The 19,755-nt window shown below is 30.0% G+C and overlaps 1 protein-coding gene across 1 annotated transcript; it reads right to left on the bottom strand.

The window, feature by feature from the left end:
• Window positions 1-10,875: 10,875 nt before the first annotated feature.
• LOC129957410 (NPC intracellular cholesterol transporter 2 homolog a-like) lies at window positions 10,876-18,416 on the bottom strand. Its single transcript, XM_056069717.1, has 2 exons — window positions 18,330-18,416; window positions 10,876-11,392 (listed from the first exon to the last, which is right to left on the bottom strand). Exons 1-2 carry the CDS (start codon window positions 18,378-18,380, stop codon window positions 10,943-10,945), a joined length of 501 nt encoding a protein of 166 aa, XP_055925692.1. The 5' UTR covers window positions 18,381-18,416; the 3' UTR covers window positions 10,876-10,942.
• Window positions 18,417-19,755: the final 1,339 nt, after the last annotated feature.

The raw sequence follows: 19,755 nt of genomic DNA on the forward strand, positions 1-19,755 counted from the left end.
GTAAGTAAAACAAGAGTTCATTCATTTAAAGCAGAATAATTATGATATATATTTTTTTAAATATCAGTATAATGTGTTCCACAATTATAGTATGAAATACTGGCATGATTGTTCTGATTTTTTTTTTCTTTAAAACGTCATCGATAATACGATTGATTGCAGTAACATATTAAGCTCCATATATTTTCTATTTCAATGCTTGTTTCAGAATGCATTAATAATTTAATTATGAATATATCGAATTATATAATTATTACAAAATATTCAACGTTGATTGATGTAACATACTAAGCTTCATATGTTTTGCTATTTCAACAGCTTATTTCAGAATTATTTAATAATTTAATCATGAATATTTATCATTATATAATTATAACAAAATATTCAACGTTGATTGATGTACCATACTAAGCTCCATTTGTTTTGCAATTTCAACAGCTTGTTTCAGAATTATTTAACAATTTAATTATAAATATTTCTCTTATACGAATATTATAACAATTCAGCTATTGATTGGTTGTAATAACTTACTAAGCTCCATATGTTTTGCTATTTCCAACAGCGTGTTTCAGAATATATTTAGCAATTTAATTATGAACATTTCTCATTATATTCAGTTATTAATTGATTGCAGTAATGTACTAAACTTCACTAGTTTTACTATTTCAACAGCTTATTTCAGAATGCATTTAACAGTTTAGTTATGAATATATCCCCTTATACAAATATTATAAAATATTCAACTATTGGATTGATTGCAGTATCCTATTAAGCTCTAACGTTTTGTTATTTCAATGGCTTGTTTCAGAATTATTTAATTATTCATATATGAATATTTCTCATTACATATATATTATAAGATATTCAGCTATTGATTGAATGCAGTAACATATTAAGTTTTTTATGTTTTGCTATTTCAATAGTTTTTTTCAGAACGTATTTAAAAATTTAATTATGAATATTTCTCATTATACAAATATTATAAATTATTCATCTGTTGATTGATTGCAGCAACATACTAAGCTTATGAATATTTCTCATAATACTAAGCTACTATGAATATTTCTCATAATATAAATATTATAAAATATTCAATTAGTTTTCTGAAGAAAATATTTTTAATATTTCTTTTGACTTCCATTAAATCAAATGTTTACAGCTATAAAACTCCTAAGGTGTTTTTAAAATTCTTTGCACTCAGCATCTTATGCGTTTTTTAATATTTTAAGATTGATTTTACTTAGCTTTTAAATGCTTTATTGTTTTTAAGTGATTTTATGGTTTGTGATCACAACTCCGAAATTGTTTGCATGTTTTAATATTTTTAGACTGACTGTATAAACATATAAAATACCTATTATACATTTTTTAATGTTTATATACTTCATTGCTTATAAATTTTATTTTTGTGCATTGTTTTTTTATTTTTTATAATCACATAATTGAAATAGAAAGATTCTGTTTTTATTTCTGCTCAGTTTACATGCGAAAATAGAAGATAAAGTCTATCTACTGAGAAATAAAACATGCAATTAGAAGAAGGATCTACCGGATAGTTATGTTTTTAAGGGTACAATGGACGATGAAAATGTGAAAAATCGATGAAATCTGCGATTTTTTTTTATTTTGATCTTTTATGTATATTTAGAGTGTAAGCTATCGTTTGCAAAAAGAATTATTTTGATATCTTAATTAGTTCGTGCAATATTAGCATTTCTTTACTGATATTAGGAGGCCACGCCCACTTGCTTACATTTGTACAGTTGCAGTATGACACAGTTTCGTTTTCCACCAAGCGCTGCTAGTGAGCTTTATTCGCTATTTTTATTTTATCGTTTTGTTTTTACAATGACAGATGTTCAAAACTTCAACTTCTTCTTTTCTCTTGTTGTTTGTTTTGGTTTGTTGATTCGCTCGTCATAAGTTTCATATTCAAATTACTCGTTTCTTTCTTTGAAATTGAATACATAAACAATTCTTTTCAGGGCTAAAATTGATATTTTCTCTATTTTAAATTACATTACAAATTAAATTACAAACGTGCCTAAAAGAATTATTCGTTTCAAAGAAAAGATTAGAGTTGGGTATAAGTAAAGCTGTGAGAGAGTATAATCTGGGATATTTAAAAAATCTTTGCTTGATTGAAGAAAATATATCAAAAGATGATTTTCGCTTTACCATAGGTCAGAAAAAGAACCAGAAAATAACAGCACAAAAAAACCCTTGACATAATATAAAAACAAAGAAATGAAAAAAAAAATCAAAAAACAAGCCAATGTAAGGTTAGAAGCAAAACATGAGGTTGTAACTTATGCAGCAGGTGCATTAATTTTGATTTGCTTCATATTTTGTATTGAATTTGTTTATGGCTGTATATATAATTTTAAAATGTTAGATAAACAAAAATTAACATTTATGGTTCATGAAATGATATTAAAAAATCTTTTTAATTGAGGGTTGTATTTTTTAAATGAAAAAAGGAGTTAGTTTTGCTTCACCAGTAGTATTTCCTGTATATGCTTTGTGCATTTTTACATAAATATTATGTATGTATATTTGTATATATTTCATAAAATAAATAATTCTTTTAATAAACTTGTATATTTAATAAATTTGAGTTGTTTTAATTTTGCTTCTATTCTGTAGGGATCATTCAAATGTATTTTTAGCTTTTTCTCAAAATGAAATTTTATGATGCCCTTGAAATTTTTAAATACTCCATGTGCATCATATTTTTAGTTACAACTCTGAAACTTTTCTGTTATGCTGTATAAACATAAAATAATGTAATTTTGCATTTATCGATGAATTATGAGTATTAAAATTTTTTATTGAAGGCTTCGAGTAATATTACTGTACTGATTTTTTTAAATTTTTCAAAAAATGTCAAATATTTCAAGTTTTGAATTGAAAATCATATTTTCTATAGATTTAAGTATGCAAAATATTTTGTAGAATTAAAAAATGTATCTGAAAAAAAAATAGAAATAATTAATTTATGTTATATTTTTATGCGCATGGAACAATTTGAAATTTTAGAATATTTAAACTTTTTTTTCCATTTTTTACCAAAAAAATTTTTTAAGTTATCAATGAATATTGATGAAATTTTTTTTTTTTCAGCATTAGATTGATATAATGCAATTACCATATAAATGTCAAAACTATATCTCAAAAATTGAGAAATTTTGGTTTCAATGTCCATTGTACCCTTAATTACGATATAACGGTTTCTGGACTCGACCCCATTAAGAATTTGGTTACATAAATTAACAATATGAAGATATAAATTGAATATATAAATAACAATGAATTACCTATTTAAATAAAACTGCTTTAATGTGTATCAAAATTTGTTGCATAGAATCTTTTTTTACAAAATCGTGAACATCATGGAATGTATAAATTAAATACTGTCAATTTTCTCAGAGATCCGATTAGTCTCTAAAGGCGACTAGTATACACAAAGAGCAGGACAGATATAAATCCACAAAAATCCGACGGTTTGATCGAATCCGATGAATTTCTGATAACCCAGCTAATTCCTAAAGATGATTATTATGTAAATAAACTATTTATATTAATTAACTGTTGCTATAAACAGTCAATTACATTCAGTAACTATAATTGCTTTTTAATAATATAATCATCAAAACTAATCTGAGTATAAAAAATATATACTGCTACTTCTCTTGTTCATATTTGAACAAATTTTATTCAACAAAGTAACCATATCTGTATTTAAAAGTCTCTTGTACTAGGTTATTCCTACTAAATCTCTTGTACTAAATCATAGTTTTTTGGTACTATATTACGTAAAGTCTCATTTTGCCTTTCATGGAATCCTATGAAAAAATTATTTATAAAGACATAGACTACAAGACTACATAGAATGGACTACCCAGCAAGTCTATTTCGAGATTATTATTAAAAAAATATTTCACGATTTGTAGAATGACTGCGTTTTATTTGGCATAAGGTAAATTAATAGACATCAAAGTATCGAAATATTTGTTTCAATGCTGTGCTTCAAAATTTTAAAATGTCATCTAATGTCCATCTAAATGTTACATAATTTTAAAACATTAAAATTTCAATTAATAATTCAATTAATTAATTTATATTTGTATGAAATCTGAGTACTATGACACATACCAGATTAATTTTAACATGCCATTGAAGCATTGTTCCGGCTTTAGGAGCAAAAAATTCAAAAATTAAAGCTTATCTACAATTTTGACACTAAAATCGTAAGCAAGCAAAATTCTAACAAATATAGCTTTTCATCATCCCCCCCCCCATCCTTCGTTTATAAAGAGAAAGTATTGCAATTGCGAGAGGAAAAAATCCATCTCCGTCAGTTAGTAAAGCATGTTTCTGAATTTTGTTCTGTTTTCTAACTATGAACACAATAAGCCAAAAACGAATTTAACTAGATGATATTTTATCTGTTACTTTTACGTCAAATTTACAAATTTCGATCAAATTCTACACGAAATTCATTCAGAGGAAATATGTCTATTCAGTTGTTCGCATACGATTTAACATGGTAATTGCAAACCGAAAAGAACCAGAAAGAAATCTCCAAAAACTTTCTTGCATACTTTTTAATAAAAAATAGTGTTATTTCCCTTCTCCAGCATAAAATCATTGACCTTGGGTAAGGTCGCGACTAGCTTGTATAGCATTGGTGAATAATATTTACAAAATATTGATCTTTGGCGTGAATTTATTATTTTACGAATCTATCATATCAGCATTGGCGGTATTTGGCTATCAATCCCTGGCATGCGATTAATTGTGTTAAAAAATCTCATTTGTATTTTAGATGCATTTTTCCCAAACCAATTAGAACTAAAATTTGACACAACACTACAATGGTTGTCACAAAATCATTTGCCAAATTTCAAATAATTAAGTCATTTCTTTTTTGAATTATCGTCTTTGAATGCTCCTGTAAGTACAAAAATTCAACCTTCACGGATTTGGTTCTAAATATGATATTTAAAATCAGGGTGAAAAATTTTATTCATCTAGTTTTCTCTCTGCGCTGTAGCTATCGTATTAACTTATATTTAGACATACTGGCTGATTTCCACTGAATAGATTTTGCACAAAATTTGATAGAAATCTACAAATTACAGGTAGACCATTTACGAAATTTCATAAAAACATCTCAAAGCATTTTTGAGTTATCTTTGTGACAAACAGATCAAGAAAAAATGGTTGTAATTCCAAAATATGTTTTTCAGGGTCTGGGAGATCTAAAAGGTAGATATTTGACAAAATCCACAAATCCTTTGACGTTCATAATATTTTCTATACTCTTGTTATAAGAAAAAATAAAAGAAAGAGAGTGATAAAATTTCATTCACAGATTTATCATCATTTTTTTTATTTCTTAAAACTTTGCATATTTTTTCTTGTTCAAATTTTATACAATAATTTATTAACATATTCTTTAATTTTTTGCACTACAAAATATGCATACTGCTCATAAAAAAATTGCAGTTTTCTTTGTATAAAAGATAATTAAAATTGTAAATTATTTATTTGTCGAATGCCAGTATTAAAAATCGATAGAAATACAGTAATTTTTTTAGCTCAGGAATTAGGTAACATTTTTTTTGAAATTATCTTCAAAAACACTTGAAAATGAGTATTTAATTAAATTAACTTTCAAACTACACGATTGTTATTTTCTATTTTTTTAACAACAACGAAAAGTATTATTTCAATTATAAAAACACTCTTTGTTTTTCAATTTATTTTATTCAAAACATAAAAGACATAAGTTTTTCATAAAATAATTCTAAAAATCCATTCCGAATAAAAGTATATACTTGTAGCTCTATTGCTATTCACATTTTTTAAGTTATTAAATATTAAGATGTAATAAGACTATAAAAATACTTGCATTTGTATAAAATTATTTCTCAGAATATATAAAATTCTATTATTTCTGTAGAACAGTTCCCCCTGGGTATCATCTCCCCATTCTAGCCTCATTCATTTCATACAGCAAAGGCATCTTTCCTATTCAGATCAATATCTCTGTATAAAGCTGTTATCACTTCATCAAGTTCAACCTGTCAACGCCCCATAATAGAGGAAAAGAATCATGGACCTAGTGGGCAGCATTGCTACCGGCCGTTGTTAACAATGAGTGGTCATCATCTAGAATTCTGTTCTTTTTGCTGGAGACAAATGGTTGAAGGACCCCTGACCCAGCAGATCTGATGGGATGGGATGAAGACACTTTTATTGATGGTGACTCGGGGTCCACTCCTTGAGATTGGGCAGCATGAGAAACTGATGGGGCATGGCTATTTAGTAGATTGGACTCTTTCATTCATTCGGTCAAGATGGATGGAGTGGTCAATTGTGAAATGCGATTATGCAGAAGGGGGGGGGGAATAATATTACGCCTTAGATAAGACTTGCTGTTGAGATGTCTAAGTTTGTTCAGAGAAATTCTTATTCTAAATGAACATTAGATCATATATTTACATGACAAGAGAGATATATGTAAAAATGGCTTTAGTCCTCTGATGCTTGTATATTCTGATTAAACATGCATTTGATGATAACAACAATAACTTCGCCCTAAGCAGGACACTGATGGCGCTTGGTTGTAAGGGCTTAGCCGTGGAACCAAAGGATTTCAGGTTCGAGACTCTGTTTCACTGAAGAATCGTCGTATAAATGAATCTGGCGCACGTTAAATCCGTCGGGTCCAAATGTCCCCCTGTTGGTGGGGGGGTGCAAGCTCAGATATCGTCCTCGTCGTATGACCGCCGATTGAAAGTACGAGATTCTCCCCAAAATAGCCCTATTATTGTTTTAAAATGGGACTTAAATATAAGTAAGCCCTAAGAAGTTTCGTTGTATGTGTTATAAGAAAAATGGCGATAAGTAAGTTTCAGTTATTGTTTTTAAATTATCGCATAGAAATGCATCTATAATTTCTTTACGTCATTTCACATGCTCAGTTTTATGTAAGTAATCTTGCAAGATGAGCTTCATATAACAACTTAGTTTAACTTCTCTTAATTTCTGTTAATGCGAATTGATGCGAAAGAATTCTGAGCTAATAATTCAACTCAACTCAACTGAGCTAATAATTAACTCAAAGATAATAAAAGCATTTAACTTCTCTTCTGAGTTTAATATCTGTTATTTTGCCTCAAATCTAAACCGAGTACAGAAATACATTCAAGATGCAATGCATAAAATATCACATATATTCTATATGCGGGGGTTTTTTGTCATTAGAAATGAAATGTATCTTACAAATATCGATAAACTACTCAAGTCGGGGTTTTTTAAAATTTTTTTTAGCATTTAATAGTAATTTAAAATTTTTCAATATATATGTACATAAAACTGATTTCACTTTCAAAAGACATTCCTTTTCTCACAGCCCTTCCTTCTGTGTTACCTTTCCTGAAGTCCAACCTCTGCTCCTAAACATATTAAAAAAGCATTAAACAATTTTTCATCTAAGTAACTAAATGTGATATGGAAACAAAAAGCCCAAAATTAACGTCAGTGCTCAGATCAAATTTTTGAATTGATCAATCTTTTTGAATTCTTTCGATGAAAACTGCAATTAGAAGATATTATGTCTACTTAATACAAATGTTAAGGACTTTGAATTCTTTCTGTGAAAGCTGCATATATATCTACATTATACAAATAATCTGTTGATTTTGAATTCTTTCAATTAAAAACAACAATTAGCAGATGCTATGTCTACGTTGTGCAAATGAACTAAGGATTTTGAATTCTTCCTGTGAAAGCTGCATATACTTATGCGTTATACAAATAATCTGTTGATTTTTTGTATTATTTCAATGACACGAGCAATTATATCAGATATTATGTCTACGTTATACAAAGGAACTAAGGATTTTGAATTATTCCTAAAAAAGCTGCACGTACATCTGCTTTATACAAAAAATCTGTTGATTTTTAATTCTTTGAATGAAAACGACAATTAGGATATTCTATATTTGCGTTATACAAATAGTGTATATTCCTTCAAAACTCATCAGGAAATGTATTTAATATTATATAAAAGTTATACAATGAGAAATCATCTTCTAATCTTTTAACAAACACGTTCAGAAATAAGTTGCTGATTAAATATTATAGCTACGGCAGTGAAAACGTATGAGCTTTTATTTATCGCAAACAGTCGTATTATTAGTTGCTTTATAAAAAAAAAATTAAAAAGAAGGCTAGAAAATCATAATGGGATTTCAACTCTTCGACCTTTATTATGAAGATAAATTGACGATAAATCATTATTATTCATCTATAAATTAATTAATACTTTTTTTAATCGCGAGATTAAATTACAAAAGCTTTGATTCTTTCACATGAATCAGATAAGTCACTGATGAATGAGACACTGCACGTGGGCTGAATGGTAACTTTTCAGTTGCTGATAAAATCAACTGTTTAATATGTGCTTGCTTTATGCCATCCCGGCTGCCTCTTTTTAATCCTTTATACTATGATAATTTTTAATTCAAGTTATCATCCATATATTTCATTTGAAGTTAGTTATTTTAATGCAGATATTACTGCTCGGTGTTATGCGACTGACGTCTGCGTCTATGATGCTTATGAAAAACGCTATAAGCTCCTCCTATCTCATTCTTCCGTATAATTTATATCTTTGGTTTTCTTGAAAATAGTGTTATCGTTTCTGCTATATAGTATATTCTCTTTGTCTCTATTAAGTGGTTAATAACTCATCCTATACTCTGAAGAAACTCAAAAAACAAAAAAAGTGTTTAACGTCAAATTAACAATTTGTGTAACAATATCTCATCGAGATACAGATTTACGAAAAGTAGAGAAATATGATTTAAAAAAAAATGAAATTTAAAACTAGCAGAAATGGCCCCACCAAAACTTTCTCGCTTGCTTTCTACAAACTTGTTATGCAAAAGAACGCTTTACATAGCATTGGCATATGATAATTACGAAATATTAACTTTTGATAGGAATTTAGAATTTCTACTGAATCTCTCTTGTGATTTTTGGCGAATTCTTTGGCGATTAATCCTAGCATGTGTTAACAATGCCCAATTATCAAATTTGTATTTTAGACGTGCTTTACTCAACCGATTGAAACAAAATTTGATACAAGATTTGATCTGTAATCATAAAATCCCATGCCAAATTTGACATATTTAAGTCACTGCATTTCTGAACTATCGCGTTTACTTGTTTCGAAAAATACAGACAGACAAACAGTACATCCGCAATTGAATTTGGCTCAACATTTGACAGGTGAATATACTATAGATATTAAATCTATCTACTGAATTTATTATCTTGCGCTCTTCTTTTTATTTTTATTGTGCTAACTTACATTCGAACTGCCGGACAGCGAACTTCCTCATAACAGATATTACTCAAAATTTAGCAGAAATAAAAAAATAGGTGTAAAGACCGTATACGAAATTTCAATCTTCTAATCTAAGCCTTTTTGAGTTATCTTTGTCAGAGACAGACAGACGGGCATTTTTTAAAATTGTGTTTTCGATCTCAAGAAGGTCTAAAATGCTGAGATTCGTTAATATCTAGAGTTCGAATTTTTTGACGATTACTATTCTTTACCTATACTACGTATACGAGAAACTAAAAATTTAGGAAGGGATTGCAGCTCTGCACCCTTAATGGAACTAGACGCTAGGATGCATTGCACACAATTTTTTTTTACAATTAGATTTATGATTAATCCGCCATATATTTATGTAATAAAAAAGTACTGATTTTGTCACGTAATTAATAAGTCACGAAGAACTCCTTTAGAGAATTTTATCTTATACTTAAATACAAGTACTATTTTTACTTTTTACTTTACCATGATTCCTTCCAATGCTTAACCTCTCATATTTGATATGATTCTTATTATCTATGCTGTCTTGTATGACGATTGTAGATCATTGAATCAAGTGGTATATATTTAATTTACTGAACAACCTGTCGATGTCCTGGCTTAGGGGTAGCGCGTCTTCCCCATGATTTGGGCGTCCCGGATATGAGTCCTGGTTCGGTTCGGGAATGATTGTTCCTTACCCTGTGTTATATCTGTGAGGTGTGCGAAAGAGAGCCCCCCCCCCGTAAATAGGGGTTTTGCAAGTGAGTGTCATCTTCGTATGAGCTAAAGATAGACTTCTGCTCCCGGGTGCTCAGGGTTCTTTACTCTCAGAAGCTACTGCTCCCCTATTTCCCCGATCTCTTGGACTTGGTTTGAATTGATGTTTAATCCAAGGAAAATAAGCAACAGTAACTGAATTACCTCGTAAAAGTAGAAGAAATTACCTAGTAGAGAAAGAAATCAAAGCAAACGTGGCTATTCTGTTTATATCCGATATTTATTAAAACACTGTTGAAATTTTATTTCATGTACACTTATAAACAGTGAACTGTATCAACCAGTATAACGTCAGGAGGATGTGAATTTGGTATTAATACGTGCGATTACATATGGTGAATTTACATTTATAAGAGCACTTGGAAAGTTTATAAGTCCAGGAGCGAAAGTGACTGAAAATTAAGGGGACGTAATGTATATTGAGAAATTAATTACAATTATTTTAATTATCAATTTAAAAAATAAATAGATATATTTTGCACCACTCAATATAAATATATATCTTTTGTTTATTATTTTATATTAATAGCAATCAAGTAGTACTGTTCATTTTTGGAGTTTAAATACAAAATGATACTAACGGAGATAGTTTGCGACATACGTACCATGCTGTCCTTTGATTTATTATTAAAAAATATTTAATATTTTGCATAATGATTACATTTTATTTCTTTCAATAATCATCACAATTTTGCCAAATCATTTTTATTGCTCAAAATTTTAAAATGTGAAATATTATTTTAATTCATTAAATAACCAATAAAATTATTTAATTTCACATGAAATCTGAACACAAACAATATTATCATATTCATCATCTTTGAGATACCATTCAAGTATTGCCCTTGTTTGAGGAGATAATTCCCTCATGTCCGCACTACCATGGTAAGTGTAACTTGTTCCATCTGTAAGTGGGCATGAGATGCCAGATTTACATCCGTCAGGTTGTTGCACTTCAAAAGGTAGAAGAATATCCAGAACTTGACCATATACCACAGCGTCAACGGATTTCGATTCCTCTTTGGATGCAAACTTTATAGTTATGTTTTGTACGGTCCCCCTGTCCACAATGCAAACACTGTCATCGTCAGAACATCCGGAAAAGTCAACTGCTGTCACCTGACTCGTTGATCCACAGTCCTCGAATCTAGTGGCACTGACTTGGATTGCCAGGACAATCCAAAGTATTAAGGTGATAAATGGGGACATCTTGATCTAAAAGAGGAAAAGTATTGCTCTTTTTTTCTTCTTTCAAACAGAACACAGTTTGCTAAATGACAACAAAACAGAGGATTCTACCACACTTCATTAAAAAAGAAAATGCATTTTAAAAATGGAAATCTTATAAATACTCCCTAAAAATTATATAATTAATCTTCTAGTAATAAGTTTAGTTTAGTTCTGTTATATATACTTCGCGTGTTAGAGCAAGACAAAGGCCATTTTGGGATGGACCTCATAATTTTGAACCGCAGTCAGATGACGAGGACGATACCTGAGCTGGCATTTCCCTCTCCAAACTTCCACACCACACCAGCGGGAGGACCTTTGGCCACGACGGATTTAGCGTGCATCAGACCCGTTTATACGACGGTTCTTCGGTGGAATCGGGTCACAAATATGAAACCCACCGGTACCGAAGCCTAGAACTTACCACCAGGTCACTGGGTTTTCTCTTCTAATAATAAAGCAGAATGTATGAATAAGTTCATCGCTGTGTAGAGCTAGCTTTCTGTAGAAGAGACTGTTAGAACTAGAGATACAAAATTTGGCATAGATTTCTCTCTAAGTTGGATTGTAGAAAATTGCACGTCAAAGAAATTTTTATTTTTATTTATTATTTGTTTATTTATTAAAATTTCAATTTATCAAAAAATAATCCAGATTTTGGGTTTTTTCACGAACACTTTTAAAGATATTTTTATGAAAAGGATCTTTTTAACAATTGAAAATATCTTTCGAATGATATTAATTTTCGCATATATGTTATGAATTTTTAAAATACTTTTTTCATAAATTTCTGCAGTTGATTTGATATTTGCAATGAATTCCAAGCTGTATATATCGTTTCCTCAAATAATTAATCATATGATTCACTTCTATTATTATTACTTCTGCGAGATAACAAATGAAAATACATTGATGCAAAAGGCAATGTACAATTTGAAATAGAATATTCAGAAGTTTTATGCAATGATATCAAGGGATACGACTTCATTAGGAAGGCTCAGTTACATAATAAAAAAACTAGTGTATAGCTATTAAGTTCCCACTGTTTAAATCAGGATTTGATGCTTAAAAATATTTTACCGGGGAAATCAAGAATATTATGTTATGCATCAGAGACTTAAAAGAAATTAAACATGAACCAATATTCTGGGTGAAAAGCTGGTCCTCAAAGGCAGCTAATATTCATAACATAAACTGTGTTTCAAAATTCGTGGTATATGCACAAGAACAGTACCCCTCCCCTTACAATGTGTAATCATAACTCAGAAGGCAACAAATACTGTCTTATGGGAAACGGTGAGAAACAAGATAGACTGAGATAGAAAACTCATGAATTTTAGCAAAATGTTATATTTTTCAACTTTCAATAGGCCATAAGATTCCATTATGCAAATCCTGCATCACAACAATTTTTGAAAATTGTGACCGCCAGCTGTAATGCAAATTTTATTGCATCGATATACTAAGCTATAAATACGTTAATGAAAATATATTGGCCAAAACGTCAAGTATATGTTAAATGATGCAATAGCAACGAAAGTACAGTTTAACCTTAGTGCATTTGAATAGGTTTCAATTATAGATGATGAAGCCGTTGATAAGATTCCAAAAGGAAAATTAGAGACATGAAGACTCGGAAGAGGGCGCTTCGAGACAGGTGGTTTCATGAACAAGACCCATCCATCGTGCACTATACATAACTTCCATTGTAGATAAGAATGGTTATACAGGGTGACGAATTTGGTAATTTTGGTAACAAAAATAAAAAACTTAGAATATTCAAGAATCTTGTCGATAGCCCATTAGAACTCGATTTCTGGTGTTCTTTTCCCTCTCACGGAAGTTATAAAAAGAAAGGATGGACCGAATATCGAGTCGAAGTCGCAGACGACTCGAGAGTTGTGAGTAGTTAAGCGAAGACTCTCCCTCGAGTTCTCTGTGAGCACTTTGTACTGTTGCAGTTGATTGTTATTGATTTGATGCTTGTGTGCTGCTATTTTCTATAAGTGCTGCTATTGTGTACACTTCAGATATGTTTTATTACTTTTGTTTTCATTTAGTGTAAAGAGTGTTTATTTTTTTTTATTGCGTCTTTATTTGTTTACTCTAAATCTTCCTCCTACACACATACACATACCGGAGTTTGATATTTTCTATTACAATATACAGAATATCCCTACTCTAAGATGATCCAAATAGCCAATTTTTAAATCGACAAAGACAGACATATACTGACAAATGAAAAAATCTTTTTTCTGCTTAAATGTTTATAATATATGTTTCAATCAATGTATTTTTGGAAAAAAAAAATCTAAATTCGTTTTATACATCCTATACTTGAGGCTCGCGGTGGCCTGGTGGTAAAGCTTCAGCTTCGGAACTAGAGGATTTCAGGTTCGTTACCCGATTCCACAGACGAACTGTCATGTAAGCGGGTCGGGAACACGTTAAATCCGTCGGGGCCACACGTCCTCCCGCTGGTGTGGCGCGGAAATTTGGAGAGGAGAATTTCAGCTCAGGCGACTTCCTCGTTATCTGACAACATTTCAAAATCATGATGTCGGTTCCAAAATTGTCCTAGTGTTGTTTTAAAAACGGTACGTTAATATAACTGAACTGAATCTAGTTTTATAAATCATTTTTATTTAAAAAATAGTTTATAAAATAATAAATTTTGAAACGAAATAAAGTTAAACTTTATTTCACCCAAAACTTTGGAATAATGATGCTTTAAGCAATTTTGGACCATTTCATCTGTCTCCTCAGTGATAATTATGAAATCAACAGATTATTTCCTTGAAGTGGCTATTGATTCGTCAAAAAATGTAACCGTCATATTTCGACACAGAATGCTGCATTAATATTTAAAAAAAGAATATTAGTGCAGTATGTGTTAATTTTAATATATCGAGACATTCTTAGCAAATAAGAGCTATCCTTTGTGTTTTAAGCATTTTTCCAAATGGAAGTATGTGCCTACATTTAACGATATCAGAAGTAGCTATTAAGTCGCAATAAGAGTGAGCAACTTATATACATTTGATGTTATTGTATCATGTAGTTCAGCGTTTCTCAACCTTTCAGTATTCGCGGCCCAGTTTTCAATCATAATTTTCATCGCGTCCCCCCGCTTACAATAAAATGTATACAACAATAATGCATATTAAGTATTTTGGATTCTGTTTTTAAATTATTTTTAACTAACTGACAAAACAAGAGTGAAAGCGAACCAACGTTGGCGAGAAACCACATTTGGCATTTTATCAATCGGATTATATTTGAAATGAAAACCAAACAGGGAGATAACGTTAAAAGAATATGAAAGTAGAAAAATTCGTTAATGAAAGTTAACCTAAACGGGGTGAGTTAAATTTAGAAACTGGGACTACATTTTTTTCGAATAATAAAAGAAATAAAACAGAAGCACGACTAAACAAAAAGAAAAAAAAGTTATGTTTGTGGAAGAGAATCCACACGACCGATGCCGTCTCGAACAGGCGAAGAGCAAATATTTACTCATAGAAAGAAGGAAAATGATCGATTATGCAAGTTCCAATTCCTGCCAGTCTCATTCGAGTCGATCCTTCTCTCTCTATCGAATCTATCGTGAATGTGTATGTTATATATGTTTTTGTGTTAATTACATTATTAAATATTCACGGCAGTAGATTTATGCAGACTCGTGGATAAATTTTTAAGCCGAAGTAAGCGGGAATTAGACGATAGTGAAGCACCAACAAATACACAGACAAGCGTGGTTCCGAAAATAAAACCAAGAAAATATTCTCAAGAATACTTAAATTTCGGGTTGATCAGTACTGAAGTAAATGAAGAAGAAAGGTCCATGTGTATAATTTGTTAAAAAATGTTGGCCGCAGACAGCATGAAACCTAATAAACTTAAACGACAACATTCGGAAACGCTTCATAGTGAGTACAACCAACCCAGATAATTCTTCGAATTAAAATTCAAGTCATATAAAAATCAAAAATTACTTTTTAAGGAAACTTTGTGACTAAAAAAGCTTTAATTTCATCTTACAAAGCTTCATATGAAATAGCAAGATGTAAAAACCTTCACACCATTGGGGAAGAGCTTATTTTGCCAGCAGCAATTGAGATTGCAGAAACTATGTTTGGAGATAATTTTTCAAAACAATTGCAGTTCATACCTCTTTCAAATGATACTGTTGCTCGTCGAATTGGTGATATAGCTGAAGATGAACAGTGTCAGCATTTCTCGAAGTTGCATGACAAATTGTTTTCAGTACAGTTTGATAAAGCAACAGATAGTAATAAAGATGCTCATTTAATTGCCTGTGTTCGATTTTGTGATAATATGTCAGTAGTAGAACTACTTTTCTGCAAACCAATAGAACTCAAAACAACAGGGCTCGCATTATTTGCAATTTTAAATGATTTTATGTCAGCATAGATAAACATAGTCAGTATGAGACAAACATAGGAGGGGAAAATTATGTCGGAATATGCACCGATGGTGCTCGTTCAATGTCCGGAAGATTCCAAGGTATACAAGCACTTGTAAAACAAAATCGCCTCAGTGGGTCTGGATACATTGCATGATCCACAGAGAAGCTTTGGCTTCGAAAGAAATGAGTCCTGGTCTGAATATTGTGTTAATTATGGTTGTCCCCGTAGTAAATTATATAAAAATGAGACCCCCTGAAATCGAGAATCTTTTCCGCACTTTGTAAAGACATGGGTTCAGTACATTCAGCGTTACTATTTTATTGCGATACAAGATGGTTATCGCGTGGGAAATTTTTGCAACGTGTTTATGAATTAAGACAAGAATTCGACATTTTCCTAGAAGAAAAAAACAGAGCGGAGACCGAGAATTTTCGCGTTGGTTTATTTGTGATGAAATTGAACTACTGGGTCGACATATTCGGGAAATTAAATAACTTGAATCTTCAACTCAAAGGAGCAAATAGACATATGTTGGATACGAATGATAAAGTTAGTGCTTTTTCTAGAAAATTGGAATTGTGGAACATAAATTTAAAGCAAAAAAACCCAACAATGTTTGCAAATGTAGATGATTGTACTAAAACTTGCAAGGCTGAAGAAGACATGTAAAAGTGGTTTTTGTAACCATTGAAAATCATTTAGCCATGCTGGCAAAGAATTTTAAAGTATTTTCTTGTTGACGACAAACTGATAGCAAGTTACGAGTGGGTTTGGGATTCATTTCATAAGACTTCCGAAGGATTCTCAATTGATGAGGAAGAACAATTCATAGACTTCACTACAAGTTCCGAAACTAAAAGGCAATTTAGTAATAAATCACTATTTGAATTTTGGGCAGGAGTAGAGGATGATTTTTCTGCACTAAAAACAAAGGCATTTCGGCTATTATTGCACTAAAAACAAAGGCTATTACCATTTTCAACAACCTACTTTTGTGAAACTGGATTTTCTGCTGTGGCTTTTCTTTGAAGACAAAATGCAGATCTCGGCTAAATATAGAAACAGAACTGAGATTGTCTATTTCTAATATTAAGCCTTCATTCGAAAAATTTTGCTCTAAAAGACAGGTCCAAGGAAGTCGCTAATAATTATTAAATTTGTTTTTAATTTAGTATGTCTAATTTAGTAAATTTTGATTTAGTAAATTGTTTTACTTTAGTAATTAAATATGTCGAAATGTATTTGGTTCTCTATGTGTTTGTGGGTTTTCCTTTCAGTCAGTTGATAAATTTTTTTAAATAATATTTTATCTTTATATTCTCGCGACCCCCCTCAGGTTTGCTCGAGCCCCCCTAGGGGGGCGCCCCCCACAAGTTGAGAATCGCTGATGTAGTTTAAATGTTAGCAACTATTATTCCATTCAAATCTATATAATATAATTTTAGTCCAATTCGTCTTACAATAGTGGAATTTACGAAATACGTTCTAAAATAGTTATAGTGTTATTTCGAGCCGGAAATTCAATCAAATAAACTCAGTTTAAAATTTCATGGAAATGCAGCGAGTTCTCATAAACATTTAAAATATATCATGTTTTCCTATCATTAAATTTAATCAAATTTACATAGATAGAGTTTATATGCCTGTATATAATTGCATCTATATATTTATAAAATAAGGCTCGGATAAATCTATATGAAATTAACATTAAAATAATAGAAAAAAACACATTTCAAACTGATTGAAAAATGTAATAAACGTAACGAATATTTGCCCAACTATTAGTTTATATCCTATCCAATTTTTATCTATCATCAGATAGATACTCTTTATTAAAAAAATGTTTTATTAACTCTTATTAATTTTTTTAACTCTGAAAACGTAAATTGTTTTTTTTTAAATATGTCGTCTTTTCATCTTAATATTTTGTATATTTTAATTAAGTAATTTTATCTTAAGATAACACAAAACTATTTTCTATGTAGTTAATATTTCGTATTTTCCCAAAACGCAAAGCAATCTGGTAAATAATGAAAAACAATTCATAAAATCTTTTACTAACTATGGTATGATAAATAAATTTATAGTTACCAAACTAAAGCTAATTAATAACAAAATCTGAATTCATTTAAAATTTGATAAAAAAAATAATGCATATTAAACAATAAATTTATTTCTAATTTTTCTATAATAATGTAAAATTTAATGCATATATTTATAAATTCTGAAACTTTAAATCATGAATAGTTATAATGAACAACGAGATAGTTTATTCCATATATATTTAATTTTTTTATAAATTTAATAACTATTATTATAACTTTTATCTAATACGAAAAACTAAATAAATAAACTTATTCGGTATATAGTTCATGTTATTTGAATTTAGAGAATTCATTAGCATATAAAATTTATTAACTTTATATTTGAATTAATGATATTCTTACAAAATTATTAGCATTAAATATAAAAGCTACACAATATATACATACCTTGAATAATTCAAAACTATTCAGTAGTTTCAATGCTAAATGACATGGCATCTCATACTTCGAGTGTAGGAATAAAGTGAATTTCGTTTCTGTTATTTTTAAATGGCGGTTGACTTTTGAACATTTTAAGTTTCTACTCAACGTTCAAATTTATTGCATATAAATAAGTCAGCATCTAAAGAATGTAAAAACATTTGGAAATTCTCTTTAAACTTGTCAGAATGATATACTGAATTCAAATTGACATTGTGTAGAAAACTTTATTTTTATCATCTAAGTAATTATTGCGCGAACTGTTACGCATTATTTGTATTTTTGTTACATAATTTAAACAAGATGCCTATTAATTAAGATGTTTAAATTTAAGATGATAAGAATAGTTAGAGAATATGCTTTAATGAGGCATTGCGTCGAGCGCTATTGAATTCTAGTACTTCTGATGTTATAAATGAAATTAAGGAATTCATAGATATATAATTCAATGCATGATGTATTTGGAAAACATAAATATCTCAACTATTCTATGCATTCTACTATAAGTCAAGATAGTCTATATAATAATAATAAACAAATTCCAAAATTAATTAGCCATTATGTGATATTTTTTAATAATTTTGAACTAAATTAATTGTATAGTTCTTTGAATTGCTTTTCACCCAATCTCTAAACCTGTTGTTAGGAATCTAAAATATTGTAAGGCTATATAATCAGTTTAATAGCAATGAAAAGAGTTTTACAGATAACTCGAACAGGCATTGAATGGATACAGATAAAAAATACTCATTCTTGGCGGAAAATTGGCTGACCATTTGATGAATGGACAACGATTTCAGAGACGAAAATAAAGGTTCTCGAATATGCAGGAATCTTGAGGATACCTCTGTTTGGACTCCTCTTAGTTTCTTACATACTAATTATCTTAGTTATATCTAGTTTCTTTCCGAACTTCTGATTCCTTATGGGAGGAACTATAAAATCGGTGGTGCACGCCCGAAAATAATAGTTTAGCAAATTCACGCGTTGAATTATTGATGTCAAGCGAGTTCTCACTGTGCTCTTTGTGCTTTTTCAATTGTCTAACAACAATTTGGTGCTTGTGCATTGATGATTTTTTCAAGTACTGGTTTTGTGTACGCTACGGCTGTATATTGTCACCTGTATTTTCTCGTAAAATAAAATGTTGTTATTGGTAAATGAACCCGTTGGACGTTTCACCACGTACCCAATAGGCTGCATTCCCATAATAATACTTATATAGATTAACACAGAATATTTTGAAAATGAATTGAGCAATTTATGACTAAGGAAATATTCGAACAGTCTTTCAATTCCATAATGAAATGAAATTTCAATTGCATTATTTAGAATTATTTGTTTTTCAAAAATTTAAACGAGAAGTTTGATATTTTCTTTTTTTAGGTGATTA

The sequence above is a fragment of the Argiope bruennichi genome, chromosome 11, assembly GCF_947563725.1.
Source record: "Argiope bruennichi chromosome 11, qqArgBrue1.1, whole genome shotgun sequence".
In the NCBI taxonomy this organism is placed as follows: domain Eukaryota; kingdom Metazoa; phylum Arthropoda; class Arachnida; order Araneae; family Araneidae; genus Argiope; species Argiope bruennichi.